The sequence below is a fragment of the Schistocerca nitens genome, chromosome 4, assembly GCF_023898315.1.
Source record: "Schistocerca nitens isolate TAMUIC-IGC-003100 chromosome 4, iqSchNite1.1, whole genome shotgun sequence".
NCBI lineage: Eukaryota > Metazoa > Arthropoda > Insecta > Orthoptera > Acrididae > Schistocerca > Schistocerca nitens.
The window spans coordinates 567898528-567926466 of record NC_064617.1 but is presented as its reverse complement, the minus strand read 5'-3'; the positions used below and the strand labels follow the sequence as shown (position 1 = coordinate 567926466).

Here is a 27939-nt window from a genome sequence, read left to right as displayed (position 1 = left end):
ACATGATGAAACCAGACAGTGTTACTGACAATCATGCATCGGACACTGAATTAAGACCCGAGTTTCTCCTGGCGTATACAATTTTCGAACAACTTACAGGTATTCAGCCAGGTAATATTTTCAGTGACTGCCGATATTTTGGCATGAGTACACCCTGCCATTTTCACGGCAAACTGCTTTGGACTGGGCAATGTACAGGCAAATTAAAAACCTTGGTTCTTAGACTGATGCAGGAAAGATAGCACACGCTGAACAGTGGCCAAAGATGGCCAGAGACAGATAGATAGTGATACTACGAACGAGCAGGTGAGTTAACATTGACTATCCCTCTGTTTTCGCAGGGCGAGAGCAGGATTCCAGAGAAAGTGTAAACAAAAACCTCCATCCCTGTTTGCAAGGTTGCTCGCTAATTTAATCTCAACTGCCTTCTTAGTAACACTATCCCAACAGCTGGACGTGCCTGCCAATATCTCCATGTTACATAGCATGGGGTGGCCAGTATCCAAGCATTTTTCGGCAACAGCAGATCTTCCTGGCTGCTGTAATCGTGTGTGCTGTTTATGCTAAGTAAGGCAGGTGTATATCACATTCCTTGTAGCTGTGGCATGGCATATATTGGTCAAACTACCACGACTGTGGGGCACTGATGTACTGAGCATAAATGGCACATACGATTACAGCAGCCAAGTAAATCAGCTATTGCCGAACACAGCAATCTGGAAGAGCACTTTAACGGAACAGACAGTGTCTTAAAGATTTAAGATGAACATCAACGAAAGCAAAATGAAGATTATGGAATGTAATTTAATTAAATCAGGTGATGCTGAGGGAATTATATTATGAAATGAAACACTGAAAGTAGTAAATGAGTTTTGCTATTTGGGTAGCAAAATAACTGATGATGGTCGAAGTAGGGAGGATATAAAATTTAGACTGGCTAAGACAAAGAAAGCGTTTCTGAAGAAGAGAAATTTGTTAACATTGAGTATAGATTCAAGTGTCAAAGTCCTTTCTGAAAGTATTTGTATTGCATGAAGCCATGTATGAAAGTGAAACATGAACGATGAATTGTTTAGACAAGAATAGAAGGCTTTGAAATGTGGTGCCACAAAAGAATGCTAAAGACTAGACGGAGAAGGGATTGGCTGGAAGGACACGTTCAGAGACATCAAGGGATCACCATTTTAATAATGGAGAGAAGCATGAAGGGTAAACATTGTAGAGGGAGACCTAGGGGGTGAATACACTACTGCAACCCACATCCTTCAGAATCTGCATAGTTACTTGAAGAAGAAGAGGCTTGCACAGGATAGAGTAGCACGGAGAGCTGCTCAAACAAATCTCTGGACTGAAGACCACAACAACAGGTATTATACCATGTATCATTCCCTTATGCTCCCTGAAACCCATCTATAAGCACTGGCTCTTTCAGTCTATCCAGATCCTGTCATCTTAAATTCCTGTATTTTTGCAGTTTCTACAGTTTTTCATGACTAATGAGTTGTGGTCAGAGTCCACCTCTGCCCCTGGAGATGTCTTAAAATTTCAAATCTGGTTCCTAAATCTGTCTTACCATTATATAATCTGAAACCTTCCATTATCTCCAGGCCTCTTCCATGTATACACTCTCCTTTCATGATGCTGAAACCAAGTTTTAGCTATGATTAAATGATGCTCTGTGCAGAATTCAAACAGGCAGCTTCCTCCGAATTCTTTACCCCAGTCCACATTCACCTATTATTTTCCTTCTCTTCCCTTCCCCTTCTATCTAATTCCAGTCACCCATGACTATCTGAATAATCTCTTAACTTATGTATTTCTTTAATCTCTCATCTGCACAAATAGTTGGCATATGAACTTTTACTACAGTGGTAGGTGCGCAACTGAACACATTGCATCACTATGTTGTTCACTGTAGCCTTCCACCTTCGTATTTTTTAGTTATCATTAAGCCCACTCCTGCATTAGCCTTATTTGATTTTGTATTTTTAACTCTGTATTCACCTTACCTGAGTCCTGCTCTTCCTGCCATTGAACTTTACTCTCTCCCACTATATGAAACTTTAACCTATCTACACTCCTGGAAATGGAAAAAAGAACACATTGACACCGGTGTGTCAGACCCACCATACTTGCTCCGGACACTGCGAGAGGGCTGTACAAGCAATGATCACACGCACGGCACAGCGGACACACCAGGAACCGCGGTGTTGGCCGTCGAATGGCGCTAGCTGCGCAGCATTTGTGCACCGCCGCCGTCAGTGTCAGCCAGTTTGCCGTGGCATACGGAGCTCCATCGCAGTCTTTAACACTGGTAGCATGCTGTGACAGCGTGGACGTGAACCGTATGTGCAGTTGACGGACTTTGAGCGAGGGCGTATAGTGGGCATGCGGGAGGCCGGGTGGACGTACCGCCGAATTGCTCAACACGTGGGGCGTGAGGTCTCCACAGTACATCGATGTTGTCGCCAGTGGTCGGCGGAAGGTGCACGTGCCCGTCGACCTGGGACCGGACCGCAGCGACGCACGGATGCACGCCAAGACCGTAGGATCCTACGCAGTGCCGTAGGGGACCGCACCGCCACTTCCCAGCAAATTAGGGACACTGTTGCTCCTGGGGTATCGGCGAGGACCATTCGCAACCGTCTCCATGAAGCTGGGCTACGGTCCCGCACACTGTCAGGCCGTCTTCCGCTCACGCCCCAACATCGTGCAGCCCGCCTCCAGTGGTGTCGCGACAGGCGTGAATGGAGGGACAAATGGAGACGTGTCGTCTTCAGTGATGAGAGTCGCTTCTGCCTTGGTGCCAATGATGGTCGTATGCGTGTTCGGCGCCGTGCAGGTGAGCGCCACAATCAGGACTGCATACGACCGAGGCACACAGGGCCAACACCCGGCATCATGGTGTGGGGAGCGATCTCCTACACTGGCCGTACACCACTGGTGATCGTCGAGGGGACACTGAATAGTGCACGGTACATCCAAACCGTCATCGAACCCATCGTTCTACCATTCCTAGACCGGCAAGGGAACTTGCTGTTCCAACAGGACAATGCACGTCCGCATGTATCCCGTGCCACCCAACGTGCTCTAGAAGGTGTAAGTCAACTACCCTGGCCAGCAAGATCTCCGGATCTGTCCCCCATTGAGCATGTTTGGGACTGGATGAAGCGTCTCACGCGGTCTGCACGTCCAGCACGAACGCTGGTCCAACTGAGGTGCCAGGTGGAAATGGCATGGCAAGCCGTTCCACAGGACTACATCCAGCATCTCTACGATCGTCTCCGTGGGAGAATAGCAGCCTGCATTGCTGCGAAAGGTGCATATACACTGTACTAGTGCCGACATTGTGCATGCTCTGTTGCCTGTGTCTATGTGCCTGTGGTTCTGTCAGTGTGATCATGTGATGTATCTGACCCCAGGAATGTGTCAATAAAGTTTCCCCTTCCTGGGACAATGAATTCACGGTGTTCTTATTTCAATTTCCAGGAGTGTATTTCCCTTTAAAATTTTCTATAACCAGCCTGATTACGGGATCCAACATTCCACACACTGATACGGACTATTTTGCCTCCAGAATATTTTACATAAGGATGCCATCATTTAACCACACAGAGCTGTATACCCTTTTGAAAAGTTACAGCTGTAGTTTCCCATTTCTTTCAGCCATTTGCAGCATCAGCACAGCGAGGCCATTTCAGATGTTACAAGGACAGATCAGTCAATCAAGCAGACTGTTGCCCCTGCAACTACTGAAAAGACTGCTGCACCTCTTCAGGAACCACATTTGTCTGGACTCTCTACAGATACCCCCTCCATTATGGTTGCACCGATGGTATGGCTATCTGTATTGCTGAAGCATGTAAGACTCTCCACCAACGGTAATGTCCGAGGTTCATGGGTTACCAGGTATGGGTATTTCAAAAAACACAGTGGAACTTCGATTTTATGTTCTGCAATTCTATACCACAAATTGGAAGCTGCAGTGAAAACCTGTATCATCAATGCTAAAATTCCCCAATTTTACATTTCTTCCTATTAAGGCTTAGCTTGATTAACTTTTTTTTACTTGATATATCGCTTGACTGTACCATTTTCTTGCTATTGATATTTGATATTACTGAACAAATTTTAAGTGGCACTAACGGCAAGCCGTTTACATCACTGGTGGTAGCATAGTGAAGGGAATATGTTAGGCTGTTACAGAGAGGGGAACGCGAGAGAGGAAATGTTGATGTAACCCATAATCTGTGCTGCCCACTATTTGCAACATTTAGTTTCACCATTCAATTATGATACACTAGGTTGTGGCACCAATTGCAACAGAACAGTCCATGCTAAGTGTTCCATACCGTGCCAACACGTGACCAAGTGGCCTACCTTTTCTTGTGCCATGTAATGTCGTCTTGCCGTTTTGCATGTATTTCTGATATACAGTATTCAGGAACAATTTTGATTGTCAACCTTTTAAATTCAAACACCAAGTCTCAACAGTTTGGCCATTTCCAGTTAGTGAGCTCCTATTGGCTTATGCACATCAGTTTATACACCTTAGCGCACAAAACATTCGAAATTCCTACAACTGAAATTCCTGAAGTACTAGTTTATGAAGTATAAAGAGGAACAGAAACTATACATGTATTTTTTTAGGGCACAGAAACAACTAGGATATACATGCCCCCATCAAAACTGTAGAACACAAAGACGAAGACTTAAAAACAGCTACACCTCAATCCCAATTGAAAGAAGAGGAAACAGGGTTGTGGAGAAAGCTCTATAAAATATGCCAAAGAGAAACGGAGGTCCAGAACTTAAATTGCCTTCGACATACTACTGCAATGGATAAAAAGTAAAGCTTGGCTGACAACCCTCGTGACCCCCACAAACGGCAAGTGACCCCCACAAACGGCAAGTGACCCCCACAAACGGCAAGTGACCCCCACAAACGGCAAGTGACCCCCACAAACGGCAAGTGACCCCCACAAACGGCAAGTGACCCCCACAAACGGCAAGTGACCCCCACAAACGGCAAGTGACCCCCACAAACGGCAAGTGACCCCCACAAACGGCAAGTGACCCCCACAAACGGCAAGTGACCCCCACAAACGGCAAGTGACCCCCACAAACGGCAAGTGACCCCCACAAACGGCAAGTGACCCCCACAAACGGCAAGTGACCCCCACAAACGGCAAGTGACCCCCACAAACGGCAAGTGACCCCCACAAACGGCAAGTGACCCCCACAAACGGCAAGTGACCCCCACAAACGGCAAGTGACCCCCACAAACGGCAAGTGACCCCCACAAACGGCAAGTGACCCCCACAAACGGCAAGTGACCCCCACAAACGGCAAGTGACCCCCACAAACGGCAAGTGACCCCCACAAACGGCAAGTGACCCCCACAAACGGCAAGTGACCCCCACAAACGGCAAGTGACCCCCACAAACGGCAAGTGACCCCCACAAACGGCAAGTGACCCCCACAAACGGCAAGTGACCCCCACAAACGGCAAGTGACCCCCACAAACGGCAAGTGACCCCCACAAACGGCAAGTGACCCCCACAAACGGCAAGTGACCCCCACAAACGGCAAGTGACCCCCACAAACGGCAAGTGACCCCCACAAACGGCAAGTGACCCCCACAAACGGCAAGTGACCCCCACAAACGGCAAGTGACCCCCACAAACGGCAAGTGACCCCCACAAACGGCAAGTGACCCCCACAAACGGCAAGTGACCCCCACAAACGGCAAGTGACCCCCACAAACGGCAAGTGACCCCCACAAACGGCAAGTGACCCCCACAAACGGCAAGTGACCCCCACAAACGGCAAGTGACCCCCACAAACGGCAAGTGACCCCCACAAACGGCAAGTGACCCCCACAAACGGCAAGTGACCCCCACAAACGGCAAGTGACCCCCACAAACGGCAAGTGACCCCCACAAACGGCAAGTGACCCCCACAAACGGCAAGTGACCCCCACAAACGGCAAGTGACCCCCACAAACGGCAAGTGACCCCCACAAACGGCAAGTGACCCCCACAAACGGCAAGTGACCCCCACAAACGGCAAGTGACCCCCACAAACGGCAAGTGACCCCCACAAACGGCAAGTGACCCCCACAAACGGCAAGTGACCCCCACAAACGGCAAGTGACCCCCACAAACGGCAAGTGACCCCCACAAACGGCAAGTGACCCCCACAAACGGCAAGTGACCCCCACAAACGGCAAGTGACCCCCACAAACGGCAAGTGACCCCCACAAACGGCAAGTGACCCCCACAAACGGCAAGTGACCCCCACAAACGGCGAACACAAATGAGAATGCTAGCAGTTAAAAAAGGGCATTAGATGAGCACAATGTGCATGAATGGTGGAGGAGCACCACGTAAATGGCAATGGCTAAAAATGTAGTTCCCAATACACAATCTAGTTAACATATCTCACAATGAGAGAGCCCAGAGATTTTTTTTTTGTTTTGGTTTTAGGGGGCAAAACTGCAATGGTCATTAGTGCCCGGTCCGTCACTTAGGAAACAGTAACAAACCGAAAATGGAAACCAGCAGCAATGGAAACGAAAGTCAAAGTTGTAGACACTAAAAGCAGAAGGAAGGCTTAAAAATCCACTACAGAAAGGGGTTGGTTGTCCCCAAAAAAAGCTTCAAATGACTGACGTCATTTCACTGGCACTAATGAACTCGAGAATGCGATCAGCTAAGCGCGTGTCATCTGCTAAAATCGACGATATATCAGGTGACAGCTGTAGATGGGAGCGTAACGGATTAAAATAGGGACACTCAGTTAAAAGGTGTCTTACCGTCCACAGCTGAGAGCAGTGGGGACAAAGTGGGGGAGGATCGCCGCTTAAAAGATGACTATGGCTAAAAATACAGTGCCCAATCCAGAGTAGAGTTAAAATTACCTCCTCCCGACGACGCGTTCGGGAGGAAGAGGTCCAAGCACAAGGAAGAGCTTTCACGTCCCGCAATTTATTATGGGGAAGTGTCGACCAATGTGCGTGGCATAAAAGAACAACATGACATAAAACGCTCCGTAGATCGGCGAAGGGAATCGATTCAATAGCTGGCCGAGGAAGAGAGACTGCAGCCTTGGCTGCTACATCGGCAGCCTCATTTTCACAGATACCAACGTGTCCTGGGAGCCAGAGGAACGCCACAGAGACGCCCCCCAGGTGGAGCAAGTGCAGACAGTCCTGAATCCGGTGGACGAGAGGGTGGACAGGATAAAGAGCTTTGAGACTGAGGGGAGAGCTAAGAGAATCGGAGCAGATAACGTACTGTATCCGCTGATGGCGGCAGATGTAGTGGACAGCCTGAAGAACAGCGTAAAGCTCCGCAGTATAAACCGAACACTGGTCGGGAAGCCGAAAGTGATTTGCGGTGTCGCCAACAATATAGGCACTCTGTACACCTAACGATGTTTTCGAGCCATCGGTGTAAATAAATGTGGCTTCCGTCATTTGTGCACATAGAGCAGCAAATGCCCGACAAACAAGTTAAGGGGTACCATCCTTGGGAAATCGACGAAGGTCACGGAGCAGGCAGATCCGTGGACGGAGCCAAGGCGGTGCTGTACTCCAAGTTGTCAAGAAGGTTTTAGGAAAGCAGAAGGAAAGAGAATGGAGCAGTTGACGGAAGCGGACTACCGGTGGTAGTAGGGAGGAGGGGGCGGCCTGCATACCCTACATCAAAGGAGGCGTCGAAAAAATGTCATGGGCTGGATTAGCAGGCATGGAAGACAGATGGCTAGCATAACGACTCAGAAGGACTGCTCGCTGATTGGACAGCGGAGGTTCAGCAGTCTCAGCATAACGGCTTTCCACAGGGCTGGTGTAAAAAGCTCCAGACACTAAACGTAATCCACGATGGTGGATAGAGTCGAGACGACGACGGATAGACGGCCGAGCAGAGGAGTAAACTGCTTCCACAGTCCAATTTCAAGCGCACTAAGGTGCGATAGAGGCGGAGAAGGACCACTCTGTCCGCTCCCCAGGAGGTACCATTCAGGACACGGAGGGTGTTGAGGGATCACAGACAGCGAGCCGAAAGATAGGAAACGTGGGAGGACCTGCACAGTTTTCTGTCAAACATAAGACCAAAGAATTTAGTGACGTCCGAAAACAGAAGGTTGACAGGTCCTAGATGTAAGGAGGGTGGAGGAAACTCCTTACGTCGCCAAAAATTAACACAAACGGTCTACTGGGAGAAAAACGGAAGCCGGTTTCGATGCTCCAAGAGTGGAGGCGATCGAGACATCCTTGAAGACATCGTTCAAGAAGGCTGGTCCGTTGAGAGCTGTAGTAGATCGCAAAATCGTCCACAAGAAGGGAGCCCAAGACATCGGGAAGGACACCATCCATAATTGGATTTATGGCAATGGCAAACAGTACAACACTCAGCACGGAGCCCTGGGGTACCCCGTTTTCTTGGGAGAAAGTACGGGAGAGAGTAGTGTTCACCCGCACTCTAAATGTGCGCTCTGCCATAAATTCGCGAAGAAAAAGGGGCAGCCAACCTCGAAAGCCCCCAAGAGAACAGTGTGCGGAGGATGCCTGTCCTCCAACAAGTATCGTATGCTCTCTCCAGATCAAAAAATATTGCTTCTGTTTGGCGTTTCAGGAGAAAATTGTTGATGATATAAGTGGAGAGAGCAACAAGATGGTCAACTGCAGAACGATGCTTTTGGAATCCACATTGGGCAGGTGTCAAAAGACTGTGGGATTCCAGCCACCAAGCTAAACGGTAATTCACCATACGCTCCAAAACCTTACAGACACTACTCTTGAGAGAAATGGGGCGATAGCTAGAGGGGAGATGTTTGTCCTTTCCAGGTTTTGGAACAGGAACAACGATAGCTTCCCACCATCGTCTGGGAAAAGTACTGTCGGTCCAAATTCGATTATGAAGGCGAAGGAGGTAACGCAGACTATGGGTTGATAAATGCAGCAACATTTGGACGTGGATACCATCCGGTCCTGGGGCGGAGGAGCGAGAAGAAGAGAGTGCATGTTGGAGTTCCTGCATGGAGAAAACAGCACTGTAGCTTTCACGATTTTGAGAGGAGAAAGCAGGATGTCGCACTTACGCTGCACGTTTCTTCGGGAGAAACGCTCGCGGGTAATTTGAAGAGCTCGAAATCTCAGCAAAGTCCTGACCCAATGAGTTAGAAATTGCGACGGGGTCCACTAATGTATCATGCGCGACAGTGAGCCCAGAGACCGGGGAGAAACTAGGCGCGCCTGAGAACTGTCAAAGCCAACTCCAAACTTCCGAGGAGGGAGTGAAGGTGTTAAATGAGGTAATAAAGAATTTCCAGCTTGCCTTCTTGATATCGCGGATGACGCGACGGCATCGCGCATGGAACTGCTTATAGCAGATACAGTTGGCCAAAGTAGGATGGTGGCGGAAAACGCGAAGAGCACGTCGCCGCTCACGTATTGCGTCACGGCATGCCTCGTTCCACCAAGGAACTGGGGGGCGCCTGGACAATTCGGAGGTGCATGGTATTGAACGTTCCGCAGCTGTAAGAATAACGTCGGTAATATGTGTGACCTCATCGTCGACGCTGGAAAAGTGACTGTCATCCAATGTCGCTAGAGACGAAAAGTGTCCAATCGGCTTGGGCAAACTTCCAGCGTCGCGGGCGCATATATGGCAGTTGAGGCTGCAGTCGAAGGACACATGGAAAGTGGTCACTCGAGTGTGTATCATCAAGGGCGAACCATTCGAAGCGCCGAGCTAGCGGAACAGTACCGACCGCAAGGACCAAATGAGATAAATTTGTCGTGGAGGCGGACAAAAATGTAGGGACCCCAGTGTTGAGACAAACTAGATCCGCTTGGTGGAAGACGTCTAGCAATAGTGAGCCACGTGGACAAGGATGTGGAGATCCCCAAAGCGGGTGGTGGGCATTGAAGTCCCCAACCAGCAAATAGGGGGGTGGAAGCTGACCAAGAAGATGAAGGGGATCAGCTCGTGCCATTGGTGTGGACGATGGAATGTATACAGTACAAAGAGAAAAGGTATATCCAGAAAGGGAAAGACGGACAGCGACAGCTTGGAAGGAAGTGTTTAAGTGGATTGGGTGATAATGGAGAGTATCATGGAGAAGAATCATGAGTCCTCCATGGGCTGGAGTGCCTTCAACAGAAGGGAGATCAAATCGGACGGACTGAAAATGGGGGAGAACAAAGCGGTCATGGGGACACAGCTTTGTTTCCTGAAGACAGAAGATGACCGGCGAGTAGGATCATAAGGAGATCGACAATTCATCCCGATTGACTCAAATGCCGCGGATATTCCAGTTGATAATGGACATAGGGGTGAACAGAAAATGGAGGAATGTGACCAAGGTTGCTGTCAACTCAATGACTGCTCAGAGCTTGCGACCGACAGCATGGAATGGCATTCAGCCGAAGGCAGAAGATCCTGATCCATAGGTTGTTCAGGAGCAGCTCCTGCCACCAGCGATCAGCCACTTGCTCGGCCGAGGGCGATTTCCGCCAGGTGGTGCTGTAGATGGGACACGCCTTGGCGGAGAAGGAGATGAACTAGGTGTCTTTGTAGCCTACTTGGAAATATGTTTAGATGAAGGAGGAACAGATGGTTGTGAAGTTGGGGTACGTAAAAATCTTCACAAGTATGCTCTTTTTTCGAAGTCTTGGTGTCTGACTTTTTGGCTCGAGATTTAGCAGAACCCGATGAAGGGTGAGCCATAGAGTGGGCAGGCGAAAGTGGTGAGGTTGAACGGGCCATCTTTGCACTGGCCGATCTGACGACCGTGGCACTAAAGGTGAGGTCGCAAGTCTGCGTGGCCGCCTCCTTTGTTGGCCGAGGAGAAGCAAGGACAGTGCTGTATTTTCCTGTCTGAGGCACGGTGGGCTGTCGACTGGCGAATAATTTTCGAGCAGCAAAGGTAGACACCTTTTCCTTCACTCTGATTTCCTGGATGAGCTTTTCGTCTTTAAAAACGGGGCTATCTCGAGAGGAAGCAGCGTGGTCACCCATACAGTTGATGCAGCGAGGGGATGGAGGTGGATAAGCACCCTCATGGGCATCCTTGCCACCCGTAACACATTTGGCCGGATTGGAACAGGACTGGCTGGTGTGATTGAACCGCTGACATCAATAGCAACGCGTAGGTGTTTGGGACGTAAGGGCGAACGGAAATTATCTCATAGCCTGCTTTGATTTTCGATGGGAGTTGAACTTTGTCAAATGTCAAGAAGACAGTGTGGGTTGGAATGATGTTTGTGTCAACCCTTTTCATAACTCTATGAACAGCCGTTACGCCCTGGTCAGATAGGTAGTGCTGAATTTCTTCGTCAGACAATCCATCAAGAGAGCGTGTATAAACGACTCCACACGAGGAATTTAAAGTGCGGTGCGCTTCAACCCGGACAGGGAAGGTGTGGAGCAGTGAAGTACGCAGCAATTTTTGTGCCTGGAGGGCACTGACTGTTTCTAACAAGGTGCCATTCCGTAATCTGGAACAAGACTTTACAGGACCTGCAATTGCGTCGACACCTTTCTGAATAATGAAAGGGTTGACTGTGGAGAAGTCGTGACCTTCGTCAGACCGAGAAACAACAAGGAACTGTGGCAACGATGGAAGAACTGTCTGTGGCTGAGATTCAGTGAACTTACACTTGTGAGCAGACATAGTGGAAGGTGAGGAAACCATTGTGGAAGAATCCCCCATGATTAACGGCATCTCCGATGGCGCGCTCCTCCCTTGTGGGGGCCCTCTCTGAGGGCACTCCCGCCTTAGGTGATTGTTCACACCTCAGGTCACACCTCCCGACAAATGGACGGAGGGACCAATCGGCACTTTCGGAAGGTATCAGCTTGGGTAATCACCCCTCCATGGGCCTGGCCGTTACCAGGGGGTACGTACGTGTCCTATCTGTCTACCCGGGGCGGGGAATTACGCGTTACCCTGTCACCGGCTACACACAAAAATGCGTGGGTCGGCCTTCAGACATGCACAGGGAGGAAGAAAGAGAAAGGGAAAAACAAAGAAAGGGAAAGGAAAGAAGAGATCTCAAACGCCGTAGCGGAGAAAAGGGTAAAGAGAAGAGGTAAGGAAAAGGACAAAGGAAGAATGAAGACGTACAAGCAGAGAAGGCGAAGAATGCGGTACAGTTACGAGCGTCCGTCTCCGGATGTAGGCACAAACCATACTCCCAGAGGGGGAGAAAGGGAAGGAAAGAGCCAGAGGTGAGGGGAGGAGGGGCGAAGATGGGGAGAGTGAGGGATGCGGAAAAGGAAGGTATGCAGCCCGGAAAGGAAGGAGGGCCACATTAGCTCGGGGTCCCGTGCTCGCTACGCACGTATCCACAAAAGAATTGTGGACCCCCTGGGGGTGAGCCCAGAGATGGTCATCCAAGCCGCTAGGAGATGCTTAACAACACAGCGCTTGTTCCCACAAAGGGAGGACCAGTTGTGATGCCGAAGTGAAACCACCTGCTGGCAGATGAAAACACAGATATGATCAGAAAGAACATAAGAACTAGCAGGCTGAGGTACTAGGACTGCGGCCCTGGCAGCAATGTCAGCAGCCTATTTTCCTGTCAGACTGATTACCAGGAACCCCCATGAACATCACAGTGACTCAATCAGGAGTGAGCAAGTAACAGCTTTCCTGGACCCCTTGCACTAAAAGATGGATGATGTACAGCACACAAGAGGCTTTGAAGGGCACCAAGTGTAAGCAGATGATGCAATTGGGAAGTGTCACCGAGTGTACTGCGTGGCCTGATAAAATGCAAAGAGCTCTACTGTAAATACTGAGGAATGTTCCAGAAGCCGATACTGAGAAACGTCAGCACCAATGAGAAAGCCACACCTGACACCACACTCAGTTTAAGAGCCATCAGTGTACATAGAGGTACTATCGCTAAGTTCCACGCAAAGGTCATGAAACTCAAGGCAATAGAGTGAGGCTGAAGTAGTGTCCTTAGGTAGCGAATGGAAACCAAGGCGAACGTGGGCCACCACACAAAGCCAAGGTGGTGTAGGATTTACAGCCACCAGGAAAGTTGTAGGTAGTGTGAAGTTAAGCTGCTGGAGCAAGAGCCTAACGCAAATTCCAAGAGGTAACAGAAGAGGGACGCACCCCATACTGGCAATCAAAGTAGTAGTCGAAGGAAGCGTAAGATGGGTGGCCATGCATGGCAGACAAACGGCATGCTTATACACTGAGGAGAAAGTCACGGCAGTAGGACAGCAGTAGTTTGGCAGCTTCTGCATACAAACTCTCAACCAGGCAAAACGGATGCTATGATGGACAGTATTGAGATGGCGTAAGAGGGATGGACATGCAGAACACAACACCCATAATGTAGTTTCAAACAGACAAGGGACAGGTATAAACCCAAGAGTGTCATTTAATCTGCTCCCCAGGAAGTACCAATGAGGACATTGAGGGATGGCTTAAGACATGCAAGGCCAACAACATTTCTTATAGAGCATGAGCCCAGGAATCTCATAGTTTCAACAAGCACAAGATGTGAAGACAGAGGAAGAAACCAATTGTGCCACCAGAAATTCATAAAAATGGTGGTGTCAGTGTAGAAATGAAAGCCATTGGCAATGCTCCAAGAGTAAAGATCGAGACACAGATGAAGATGCCACTTAGTGTGACAGGTCCATGGAGAACTGCAACAGATGACAAAATCATCAACGAAAAGGGAGCTGGAGACGCCCAGCAGGAGACAGGCCACTATAGGGTTAAGGGGACCACACTGTGGTTCACGTCGAAAAAAATCGATTTTTGGTTTTCACCATATTTCGATAGATTAAGTACTCTGAAAAGGATTTTGCTGTTTTTTCTGAGCATTTAAAGAGCATTTTCCTCCCAGGTGTGTTTATGTGCCACACCCACTTTTCTGCATATATTTTAGATCTTTATATCTCCTACATTGCACGTTATGGGATTTTTTACTCCCTAGTGTGTTGGCTATCCTTGGAATGCAACGGTCTGTGTTCTTTTGTTTCTGCTGTTTGTAAACAACACGCTTTCAAACACGTGGTTAGCGTTGTTCAAGTGTGATTGCGAGTAGTAGTTATATGTTTGCAGTGCTTGTTTACACGTGTTTTGTTGTGTTTATTGAAGATGATGAAACAAAGCCATTTTCAAGAAACAATTTACAGGAAACAAGTTTAGAAAGCTTTCTGTACACGAAGTTATGTCGACTGGCAACGATGTTTCTAATTGTAATTCTTCAACAAGTGCATCATGAAAGAAGCTCTGGTCCTCCTACATAGCAATTTTATCAACATTCATAACGTCAACTGACAACAATCACAAATCCATAAACAAGAAATTTCAAAGTTTTACAAAATATAATAGACATATTAGAAAAATATGGGTTTTGTGATTAGCAATACTGTAACTGAATACTATCACCTTTATTAATGGTTTATGAGGTAATCAAGCCATTTCCTAATGCACTACTGCCAGAAATTATACCTCAAAATGCACAGTTTTCAGAATTCTTTCATTTTATGTTCACCTTGAACAAAAAATTTATAGCGAACATTATGAAATGAACTCAAAATTCCTGGATTACACCTGTGATGTATGTTCTCCATCTGCAACCAGTAACTGTATAGCATGGTGATGTCACACTAATGCAGTGGCCTCTGACATAGTGGTGAACAGGAAGCTTACTTGGCGGCTTGTTCCGAAGTACAGCTGACATGATAGGTTTATGGCAAATGGAGTGACTGGTTCCACTGATTAATTTATATAGTTGCATCTCGTATGCCCTTCACTACTGTGTATTAATTTTTCATACAGAAGTTCTGCTCAGATTCTGTCGCCAGAATCCGAAATATACCATGCTGCTATTGACTGCAGCCAATGTAGTATACTCTCTTTGCTATTTTCCTTATTAACAGGATGTTTTCAGTTAACAGCTGTGTGATGGCTTTATCTTTTCTGAAGTCCTCAATAGTGTTTGATGCATTCTGACAGCAGATATGTTATAAATTTGATAGATTGATGGCACAGACAGAACACTGAAATTACAGCAGTGTTAACTTTATTTCATATTCACTAGTATAAATACAACTACATGGTATCCAGTAATGTGTGTGAAGTGCAAACGGCGCACTTGGGCAATACTGGAGACTGCCCTACTTCGACTACTCAGTGCAAGGGTCGAATAGGCTTCACACAACTTTTTTGATGTCAGTAGTGGGCTTTTGACTACGGATTTTTGCAAGTGCATGTGAATGACCCCAGTGTACATTTCAGTTATTCATTGTGTGTGTGTGTGTGTGTGTGTGTGTGTGTGTGTGTGTGTGTGTGTAGGGGCGGGGTTTGTAAGTACGCCACAGTATGGTGTTTTAAAGCAGCAGCACATTGCGACATTTTCAAACATGTCACCCTTGCCATTAAATGTCACTTAGTAAAGCATGGAAGACCTAAGACTTTGAGAGATGCGATAATCGAGATGAGATGAAATTTAGACTATTAATCCACAGTGTAATGAATTATGTCATGGTCTCCTCAGTTTAGAGATGCTAGGTTCTCATGTTCCGAACAAAATACAAGTATGTTCTGCAATATTCAATCTTATTTAACATTTCCTTTTGATTGGAGATAAAAAGGATGAATTATATATTTGACTGTCTATTTCCGAATATGTAGCAATTTCAGACTGTGTGTTTAGGCAGGAACCTAAGAGGACAGCTGTAATTGCTGCAAGTGAAATGATGAGCAATAACATTCATATTCTTCCTTGTCAGAAATATTTCACAAGTTGTACAACCATGAACACATTCCAGTGAAGAATTGTTGCAACAGATTCTCCTGTCACTAACATATCCATAAACAACTAAGCACTACAGCTATTGACAAGAACCACTACACCACAAATACACCAGTCCCTGCAAAAAAATATTGTGAAACATACTTGATCCCTTGCCACAATGAACCAGGGAAAGTTTACATGCAATACACTAGAAGTCACTGCACTCTCATCACCCCAGTATGCTGCACTGCCATAGGCTACAGAAGGAAAAAAAAAAACACCCCCACATGTTAGCTTATGACATCTTTCACCATACTTCACAGCTTTCGGTTTTATTTGCCGTGCTCATCGACTTTTGCTTTTTTCTGGGTAAGCACAAAGGAAAGTCTCAGAACACATGTTTTGTCATGTAATTCGTGGTCTTCGCATGTCAGAAAATAGCCTGATTACCTTGTATCCAGATACCAATTTCAATTTTCTCCATGCATTTTTATTTGTTACATATCTAATGAAATTCAATTACCATAAATTACTGTATAAACGCTTTGCAGTAAATTCAGTTTCCTTGAACTGCACAGTTTTTATACAACATACTGGAGAAAATTACAATTTTTAATAATATATGCCAATTACATATTTTTGCTCGTCTGTTAACTTAATATCTTCCTCGATTCTACATTTTCCTCAATTTTGCATTTTTAAGTCTGGAATACATGAAAATTTACAATAGGGGTTTCATAATGACAATATTTTGTGCTGGTAATATTGTACCAACGTAATGCTCATTTACGAGTTTTCGATATTCACATGCCAAATTTTTTAGAATCTTTTTGAAAGTCTTGGAAAATATCGAAGTGCACACTCCAGTTTCAGCAAATGTTGACATTTTGTAACCATAAGCACATGTTGTTCAATAAAATTCTCTCACTTTTGAGAACTTTTGCACGATTGCCATACAATGCAATTTTAGCTCTAAGGCAGTTAAATTCCACATACAAAATAGCTTCAAAATCATGATTACTTTACAAATGAGTTAATGTATTAAAGATTTGACATCAAGCATGTAAATGAGGAAAGTTAAAAAGCCTTAAAATTAGCTTTAAGGTTTGTTGAAAGTCACTAAGTGCTCTCATTATCTAACACTGAATTATAGTGGTCCGGGAAATTTGCACTCTGTTTTAAGCAAATGCTAGTTTCTCATGCATGTAAACATTTATGACAGCTCCTGAGCTGTGTGTTGTACAAAGATGCAATTTTTCCAGGTACATTCAGTGGTATATGTGGATCCAGCCTGCGAAAGTGTTGTGCGTGGAGTTACTTCCTTAATAAGTTAAGATGTCATGCCTAATGAGACAGTTTTACTGAATGAACAGTAGAAGGGCACAGTAAAATATTTTTCCTTTATTTTGTGGGAGTGTGTGAAGACTTGTAAGCGTTGAAATTTTATGTGACATTTGTTGCACGTCACTAAATGCTGTTATTAGGAACTACTAGATGAATATATTCCAGGTATTTGTGCACTACAAATTAAGCTGCATTAAGACTTACACGTTCCTAACTGTAATACTTTCCATATTGTGTTAAACTTTTGACAGATGATTGTACCTCTTAATGAGAAGGTTATGGTAGCACATTTTTAAATTCTGTCAAGAATTACATGACATACAGAAAGTCAATTTTTGTTGCCACTGAACCCTATCTTGCAACCCCCCAACTGAGACCATGCAGCATGAACCAGGTTAGCAGTTTAGTGATACAGATTTGGTGTATCTTCACAGACTGGCATTTCTTAGAGAAAAACCAAAGGCATTCCAAATTATTTATCCTCTATAGGAGGTTGTAATTAAAAATGCATGAAGTTTTTCAGTGCTCTACTTTTGTAACTTCCTTTCCACAAGTTTTATACCTTTTGCACAATTTTGTTATTTTCATGTCATTTTAAAAAATTTTGTAAAAAATCTGGGCTCTGCAGTTAGATTTCCATATTTGTAAACTAAATGAATTCTCATGAGGGGTAGCTGTCCCCTTCCCCATCCGCCTCACCCCTTCGCAGGCACCGCTCCCACCTGTGGAGGTAACTGTCAATGTCACCCAACACAGCTTCAGAGAACACATTCAGCTTGTACTTGTCCAAGTTGGGAGCCATTAACAGTTATTCAGTCAGGCCACCACTAAATATTAGTGAAACAAAGGTAATATACCGACAACAGCACAATCTAGCACAGCCACTCCCTCCCCCGACAGAAAATGTTACTAAGCTACGATTTACTTCTGAATAAATCAAGTATAAAGACAAACCTGTTGATTCCTCTGGACAGCATCACGACTTCTTTCATGACCCACTTCACGATCTCTCTGCTGACTGTACTGTTGGCTGTACTGCTGACTGTATTGTTGATTTGGCAGTGTCCTCATTGGCCTGAAAAATATTTAAAATGAAGGAGTTAATTGCAATGTGACTGAATTATTCCAAATACCAAATGCAAATTAATTTCACTTCACTGTAACAACAGCATAAAATTTATATTTAGCTTTCAGAACACTAGAGAGGTTTTACAAGATCATCCGCTTGTTTAACTACTTATTGCTACTACAAAGCCTCTGAATGTCTTAATACTGATGAACAATTATTTTAAAATATAATTCCCACTAGACTGTGGTTGCAGCAGCAGCAGCATATGTTCAGAACTGAATATGCATGCCAAAGCTGTTTGCTGTATTAGAACCATAGCTTAAAGTTAAATGAAATTAGTTTACCCCCCAAATAACTTTAGTGGTATCACTGCACCCTCCTCTGTCATTTGAATGCTGATACACCTCTATAGCAAACTGAGCTACAGTTTAAGAAACAAATACAGTGAGCACCAGAAAGAAGCCCCAAGTGAGAAACTGACAAATTAACAAACTAAGAAGATGATCTTCAGCTTTGTGAGAAATAGACAGCCATTTTGCATTATGTTTCAAACTTAACATTGCTCGAATGACCATCTTTAATACTGATACACTAACATATCCTTTCTGTAGTTATTCATAATCTTTAGTATACTGGGGAGGCAGTGACAACTTTCTTCCAAGTGTCAGCCCATGTCATTCACACGTCTTTGCTTTTCGAAATTACATGTTCTCGGCTTCATAGAGTTACCATGCTCATTATTTGAAGTGTTCAATTATGATCTCCAGATCACCTGACTTCATTTCTGTATGACATCATCATAATCACTGTTCACTTTAACAGTAACACTCCTCTTATGGATTAAACATGCTAAATTTTAAGACAGTGCACTGCCACTTATAGTCACATGTTGCTTTTCAGAGGAGTTGCCAAAGTTTATTGAGGCCAGTATCTGAAGTTTAGCCTCTAATGTGCCGGAAGTGAAAACGCACTTCACTAGATATAACATCCGTTTAGTGAAGAGTATTTTCTGAATTGTGGGCTCTCACAGCATCTGCATGATAACTATTTTGTAGGGATGCAGTCACAGACTGAATGGCATCCTCAATTGTGTGACAGCCATAAACCCACTTTGAATGTGGGTAACACTGTGCAAATTTCTGAATTTTAGTTCTGACAAACTAAATTTTTTGTTTATGTTCTCTGGATGGCCGGGAGAGTCCTGCTTCAATGAACCAGTGTCCAAAATTTAATACATAACAGTAAATTTTTCTTGTCAGGAACAGTTCTACCTAAGCATAAGGCCAACATGAAATGCACTCTTATCACTACTGACAACTGTATTTCTTTATGCAATGAATTCTGTCTTTCCTCCCAACTATTCCACGGCATACACAGAGCATTTTGTGTTACCACATTTATCGATTACACAGTAAGGTTTTTCCCAAATCTGTGTATAGGATAATCATTCTCAGATTAAACTGTTGCTGCTGAGGTAAACGTTTGTATACTGTTTACTAGATTAACATAGGTGTTGTCTTACACTTAGAGGTGACACTTTGGCTACTGAGGTTTCGTACAAATTTATTTTGAAGAATTCTGATATGTAGAGCTTAGCATAGATACCCCCGTTTGAATAGGCTCGACATTTCCTGATATGCAGAAGTACTTGACACATTATTGACACATAATTGACACAGTTCAATCAATCACCTGACATTTAACTTGTGCAACAGATGTAGTGGCTAGTTCCTAGTTTCTCGCATATCCAACAATCTAATGCTCTGCTTAAACTGACAATTTTTTAAAACAGAGGAGGAAATAACATGAAATTCTATCAACTTAAACTTTTGTTGGATCTAAATAGCTTTGCAATATAAGTTCTGTAACACCTATGGATACCGCACACCTACATTTATGCTTCCTTTTAAGTGAAGGTAACATTCAAAGGCGAAGATCTTGTCCTTCGAAATCCATTACATACTTCTGAACCCAACTCAGTATTTTATTTGTTTATGAGGAACTACCGAGTTATAATGTGCATTGCAAATGAAAATTCAGTTGCTGTTCATTTATTGGAATATTGGGAAAAAATTGCCAGCTTTTAACTTTAGAACAAAATGGCATCATTCAGACGAAATGAGAACGAAAATTAATCCGGAATTAAATGCCTGGCCAAAAAATCACATTAAACTGACAGCAATTGTTATCGCAAGAATAAATTAAAGCAGGAAGACCTGTTTTGGAGATAGGACCAACAGACAGCACTAGAACGCAGAACAAGTGAAAGTTCAAGAACTGGACTTAGTAGTGATTGCGATCTTTCATGTACGATTAGTTGCTGCTGTTACTTATCTGCACTCTACAAGATAGAGCCATCCATGTTTCACTATTGCAGAGCACTACAGAGAGTTTAGCTGCTAACTGTGAGTGTGGGAAGGGGAATGTTGGGTAGGCAGCAAATTTTGTCTTGCTGCTAATCATGGGAATTATATGGCATACTTTGGCTTTTTATGAACAGCTGTCACATTAAAACTGCAGTTTGCCTGAATCCATTTGTACTCTAACTCCAGTTGACTTAAAAGTTGGCCTAATACTTGACAATAGCACAAATTTCTGCAGCAAATGATATAAGTGTGGACTGGAGCCAGTCGTTTACTTACGTGTTTCGTAAAGCAATGTTGTAGACACCATGAAGTATGGTGTGAACAATAGGGGATGTGTCAGCTGCTGCTTCTACACAGCCATTGAAACAGCAGTAGGCAGACAATGTTTTTGTAGCTAAGGATACTGTAACCGTCTTGACAGTACAGAAGTGAAACCCATTATGTAAAAATATGAAATTACAATGTTTATTCTAAAAACAGCCAAATCTCTAACAATGAAGGTACAAGTTTCGAAGTGTCCCATTCAGATGACTACGTTTAAAAATAGTGGTGCCAGAGATGACAGGCTAAACGAAAGAGGCAGTGAAAATAAAAATTAATGTTAACTATTTCTTTTAATGTATTTTATTTCTTTTTATATTATCAAAATGTTGTTGTTGTGGTCTTCAGTCCTGAGACTGGTTTGATGCAGCTCTCCATGCTACTCTATCCTGTGCAAGCTTCATCTCCCAGTACCTACTGCAACCTACATCCTTCTGAATCTGCTTAGTGTATTCATCTCTGTCTCCCTCTACGATTTTTACCCTCCACGCTGCCCTCCAATGCTAAATTTGTGATCCCTTGATGCCTCAAAACATGTTGTACCAACCGATCCCTTCTTCTAGTCAAGTTGTGCCACAAACTTCTCTTCTCCACAATCCTATTCAATACCTCCTCATTAGTTACATGATCTACCCACCTTATCTTCAGCATTCTTCTGTAGCACCACATTTCGAAAACTTCTATTCTCTTCTTGTCCAAACTAGTTATCGTCCATGTTTCACTTCCATACATGGCTACACTCCATACAAATACTTTCAGAAACGACTTCCTGACACTTAAATCTATACTCTATGTTAACAAATTTCTCTTCTTCAGAAAACCAATAAATAGCACAAGTTCAGAATACGTGTAATGGTAACTTCAGGCAGATACATCAATAAAAGTTTGTAAACTTTATTAGTATGAGTATGTTAAAAAATAAATTCTCAAGGAGCCTCCTATGAGGGGTTGTCTCATACTCACGGTTGTCTTTTACTCTGTCAAATACGGTATTTTATAATGAATATCCTTATTTCCTAGCTGCACTTATGTATCAGCCCTGTCCCCTATCACGGTAGCCACATCCAGTTTATAGACACAGGGGGAATGGCATATAGTTTGCCCTTATGGTGATGGACTGGGCTCTTAAATGGGTGGTTTTCGTAGTCAGCAGGACTTCAAGGTGGAGTAGTTTACGTCTTAACAGCCTGTTTCTCTAACACCTGTTATAGAGAAACTTACTGAAGTTCAAGCAATAAGAAACCTTATGAGAAAGCTGCAAGTGGGGAACAAGAAACTTTTATGAAAATGCTTGCATTCTGCTCTCTGGCTGAAAGCCTAAATGTTTAATTTTGTGAAGCATTTTGAGTGTTCGCAAAAAATGGAAGGGTTGGCCAACAGCACTCATGGGTGAGTCTTAGTGTGAGCTCTCTGTAGCAGAGGCAGTGCCCAAAAGTTTCTGAAGCCAGTAGTTTGAGACCCTGAGTGTCTACTATGGCACTTTCCAGTTTTCCAGTTGAGTGGTGCCTTTAGGTGAGCACTCTTAGGCCACTATGATAGAGTGAAGCAAGGCTGGCGAGCCTCGCTTAGATTGATTTTACGTGTCCACCAATGAAAGTTTCTGACTGAACTGATCAGGTTGTGAGAACCTGCCGTTTGTATTCCATCCTGCACATCACCTTTAGGGGTGCACATAATGAAGTTGCAGCCTTGTGTATGCTTTCACACTGTGAAACTTAAGACTGGTTAAACAATCAGTTCATGAGCTCCGTATTTTCAGTTGTAACTTCAAAAGCTATGAAGTTCCTTCTGCTACACAGTATACAAACTGGTCTTGTCAAAGGGAAAAATTAATGTGATTTTAGCATGTGGCATAAAAATTTTTTAAATACACCGACTACTGTCCTCCTCTGGATCAATTTTACATGCAGCAGATCTCAATACATTCATACTTTGTTGGCACATAAACTCATGCACATTAAACAATTTAAAGTCTTACCTTTCAATTCCAATCTGAAGTCTAGAGTTCTGGATAGTCCTGGAAAAAGAAACTAAATTGAATGTACTACTTTAAATGCAACAACACTACAACAAATACATGAATACTCATTGCGATAAAATACTGGTACTGTAGCACCAAGTTTCCAGCCTTTGAGGCAAATGTACTGACAATGGTTAACAAGAATGAGTAAGAATGACTAAGAAACCTACAGGGTATCTTAAGATTTACCTGATCATTATTTGAATCATTAAAAAATTTTTAACCTATGGGCTAATAATCTTAAATAAGCAAAACTGCACAAAAAAGGCAATGCCATGTTACTGAGGATGTTTTATGAACCCACAAACAATCAACTCAACTAATTCAATTCACTGCCACTAACTAGCAACATTACCCATAAATTTATTTAAAGACCTGTGGAATACCACTGCAGTGATAGTTCTGAGAGCTTGGTTCTTATTTTTAATGCCATTAACTATTTGTCATCAAAAATTACGATTAAGTCTAGTACTTTTTGTGGTAAGTTCATGAAATTCTGTTGTGAAAGCAAGTCACTATTTCTGGACTGTGTTTTATTGCTAGGTGCATATGCAATATAATCCATTCATACTATCCATTCATACTATATACAGAAGATATTTTTAAGTTCACGATTTCAGCCTCGAGTCAAAATTCCTTTCATAATTGTAATAGTGGAATACTTTGTGGTCACTGTAAATACTATTAACAGCAATATGCCAAGTAAAATGCTTTAAAGACAAACTTAATACATCAACAATTGAAGTGAAGGACAGATTGCTACTCATCGTAAATATGACACAGAATTCCAGTCCAGGCTGCCCAGGTGTGTGTGTGTGTGTGTGTGTGTGTGTGTGTGTGTGTGTGTGTGTGTGTGTGTGTGTAAATCACTGATTTAGCCCCTCTGCCCTGAAAGTGCATGAAATTAACAAAATTTTTCCATCCATCATCTTGGACAGTTTCCAGCCACTGGCTGGGTCTGTCGGGAACACAAGCCTCTCCATCGTGTTCTGTCTTTCCACCATACTGCCTATAGGGGCGATGTACAGCGGGGACTTCGTGTGCCCCAGGACCGCTACGGTAGCTGGGAAGGCCCTATGGGAACACTGAAACGTGACGGCTAACAGGGCTCTGGTGAAGCTGCGATAGGCCTAGCAAGCCAGTAGTGGATAAATCAACTGCTTTTAAAAAGGGAACAAAATTTTTCTTAAAGGAAAAAGGTGAAAAGCCAAAACAACCTTTAGCATGTTCTCTTGTGATGGGAAAAATAGAAGGAAGTCATAAAAACCATTATAACAGGAAGGTAAATGCCACGTGGGGGTAAAGATGGTGACCCAAAACTGAAAGGCCACCCTGGGCACAACACACAGCGATAGTCTAAAGAGTCTGTTGTAAAAATCAGGAGCATGCCAATTGGAGCGAAAGGTTTGCCTGTCACATCAACGAACACTTCACTAGTGAACTAGATAGTCAAATATTTAAGCCATCTGACTGACCATGATGTGCGCCTTGAAAGCTCCGTTGGGAGGAGCCCCTGCGAATGTTAAGATTTGGTTAGAGTACTGGTTTAAGATACAGACCCAACTTAAGTGTACACCAACCTGTGAATAAGCAACATTGTCTCCATTATCACAGAAACCACTTCCACATGAACTGCTTCCACAGAAGGCCTACATGTCCACTATGAACATATTTGCTTTCATAGATTACTCAAGATCTATATTGATTATCTGCCCACACTTCTCTAACTACCTGACTGGCCACTTCGCTATTATTTCTTGTGCAGTATCCTCTGCCCTGTGAGCAGCACAGCTCCCACTTGCAAAAATGTTAGATATAATTGTTTATTCATCCAAAATTATTAGTGTTCAACAGGTAACTGCCAGGGATAAAATATTCTCATTCACCCAATGCTACATTCCATTGGCAGTGTGATCTCATCTGGACATGGCTGAATGATTACCTGTCGAAATATTGTGGTAAAGTGACTGTCACTCCACACTCACTACCAGGCAATAATAGAATGTTAAAGACACATCAATATGTTTTATTCACATTGTGTTACCAGCTGCTATGTTTATTTTCCATGTAGGTGGAGCTACCATTAACCATGAATAGATGCAATAATTAGTGTGTTTGGGTGTATCCTTTAGTCAACTGCCAAGCAGCTCTACAGATTATGTCTATTTTAACTAATTCACTTATTATAATGTTACTTATTACACATAGATTAGTGTTGTCAGATTCATTTAATGTAAGATTTTTAGCAAAGGAGAATGTCACACTAACATGTATTGTTGAGATCACCAACCCTAATGAGATAATTAGTGACGGACATTTATCAACTGTCTAAAGAAAATTTCACTGGGATGAATATGGCATAGTTACTTTAAATCACTGTAGGTGTGCAGGAATATTGTTTGTTTTTTTTCTTTTGTATTTATATCAACACCCCCATGAACCATGGACCTTGCTGTTGGTGGGGACGCTTGCGTGCCTCAGCGATACAGATGGCCGTACCGTAGGTGCAACCACAGAGGGATATCTGTTGAGAGGCCAGACAAACGTGTGGTTCCTGAAGAGGGGCAGCAGCCTTATCAGTAGTTGCAGGGGCAACAGTCTGGATGTGATCTGGCCTTGCAATACTAACCAAAACGGCCTTGCTGTGCTAGTACTGCGAACGGCTGAAAGCAAGGGGAAACTACAGCCACTCTTTCCTGGGGGCATGCAGCTTTACTGTATGACTAAATGATGATGGCGTCCTCTTGGGTAAAATATTCCGGAGGTAAAATAGTCCCCATTCGGATCTCCGGGCGGGGACTACTCAAGAGGACGTCGTTATCAGGAGAAAGAAAACTGGCGTTCTACGGATCGGAGCGTGGAATGTCAGATCCCTTAATCGGGCAGATAGGTTAGAAAATTTAAAAAGGGAAATGGATAGGTTGAGGTTAGATATAGTGGGAATTAGTGAAATTCGGTGGCAGGAGGAACAAGACTTTTGGTCAGGCGAATACAGGGTTATAAATACAAAGTCAAATAGAGGCAATGCAGGAGTAGGTTTAATAATTAATAAAAAATAGAAGTGCGGGTAAGCTACTACCAACAGCATAGTGAACACATTATTGTGGCCAAGATAGACACGAAGCCCATGCCTACTACAGTAGTACAAGTTTACATGCCAACTAGCTCTGCAGATGAAGAAATTGATGAATTGTATGATGAGATGAATATTCAGGTAGTGAAGGGAGACAAAAATTTAATAGTCACGGGTGACTGGAATTCGAGAGTAGGAAAAGGGAGAGAAGGAAACATAGTGGGTGAATATGGATTGGGGGAGGGAAATTAAAGAGGAAGCCATCTGGTAGAATTTTGCACAGAGCATAATTTAATCATAGCTAACACTTGGTTCAAGAATCATAAAAGAACGTTTTATACATGGAAGAATCCTGGAGATACTAGAAGGTATCAGATAGATTATATAATGGTAAGACAGAGATTTAGGAACCAGGTTTTAAATTGTAAGGCATTTCCAGGGGCAGATGTGGACTGACCACAATCTATCGGTTATGAACTGTAGATTAAAACTGAAGAAACTGCAAAAAGGTGGGAATTTAAGGAGATGGGACCTGGATAAGCTGACTAAACCAAAGGTTGTAGAGAGTTTCAGGGAGAGCATAAGGGAACAATTGACAGGAATGGGGGAAAGAAATACAGTAGAAGAAGAATGGATAGCTCTGAGGGATGAAGTAGTGAAGGCAGCAGAGAATCAAGTAGGTATAAAGACAACGGCTAGTAGAACTCCTTGGGTAACAGAAGAAATATTAAATTTAATTGATGAAAAGAGAAAATATAAAAACGCAGTAAATGAAGCAGGCAAAAGGGAATACAAACGTCTCAAAAATGAGATCGACAGGAAGTGCAAAATGGCTAAGCAGGGATGGCTAGAGGACAAATTTAAGGATGTAGAGGCTTAACTCACTAGGGGTAAGATAGTTACTGCCTACAGGAAAATTAAAGAGACCTTTGGAGAAAAGAGCCACTTGTATGAATATCAAGAGCTCAGATGGAAACCCAGTTCTAAGCAAAGAAGGGAAAGTAGAAAGGTGGAAGGAGTATATAGAGGGTCTATACAAGGGCGATGTACTTGAGGACAATATTATGGAAATGGAAGAGGATGTAGATGAAGATGAAATGGGAGATATGATACTGCGTGAAGAGTTTGACAGAGCACTGAAAGACCTGTGTCGAAACAGGGCCCCGGGAGTAGACAACATTCCATTGGAACTACTGACAGCCTTGGGAGAGCCAGTCCTGACAAAAGTCTACCATCTGGTGAGCAAGATGTATGAGACAGGCAAGATACCCTCGAGACTTCAAGAAGAATATAATAATTCCAATCCCAAAGAAAGCAGGCGTTGACAGATGTGAAAATTACCGAACTATCAGCTTAATAAGTCACAGCTGCAAAATACTAACGCGAATTCTTTACAGATGAATGGAAAAACTGGTAGAAGCCGACCTCGGCGAAGATCAGTTTGGATTCAGCAGAAATGTTTGAACATATGAGGCAATACTGAACCCATGACTATCTTCAAAGATAGATTAAGGAAAGGCAAACCTACATTTCTACGATTTGTGGACTTGGAGAAAGCTTTTGACAAGGTTGACTGGAATATTCTCCTTCAAATTCTGAAGGTGGCCGGAGTAAAATACAGGGAGTGAAAGGCTATTTACAATTTGTACAGAAACCGGATGGCAGTTATTAGAGTTGAGGGGCATGAAATGGAAGAAGCAGTTGGGAAGGGAGTGAGACAGGGTTGTAGCCTCTCCCCGATGTTATTCAATCTGTATATTGAACAAGCAGTAAAGGAAACAAAAGAAAAATTCAGAGTAGGCATTAAAGTCCATGGAGAAGAAATAAAAACATTGAGGTTCGCCGATGTCATCGTAATTCTGTCAGAGACAGCACAGGACTTGGAAGAGCAGTTGAATGGAATGGATAGTGTCTTGAAAGGAGGATGTAAGATGAACACCAACAAAAGCAAAACGAGGATAATGG

General features: G+C 43.7%; 1 protein-coding gene across 1 annotated transcript in view; it reads right to left on the bottom strand.

Moving 5' to 3' along the window:
* LOC126252433 (platelet binding protein GspB-like) overlaps positions 1-27939 on the bottom strand; it is a 105621-nt gene that overhangs the window by 69584 nt on the left and 8098 nt on the right. The window contains exon 2 of the mRNA XM_049953325.1: positions 18080-18200. Within this exon, the coding sequence (XP_049809282.1) occupies positions 18080-18200 (121 nt within the window). The remainder of the gene's footprint in view (positions 1-18079; positions 18201-27939) is intronic.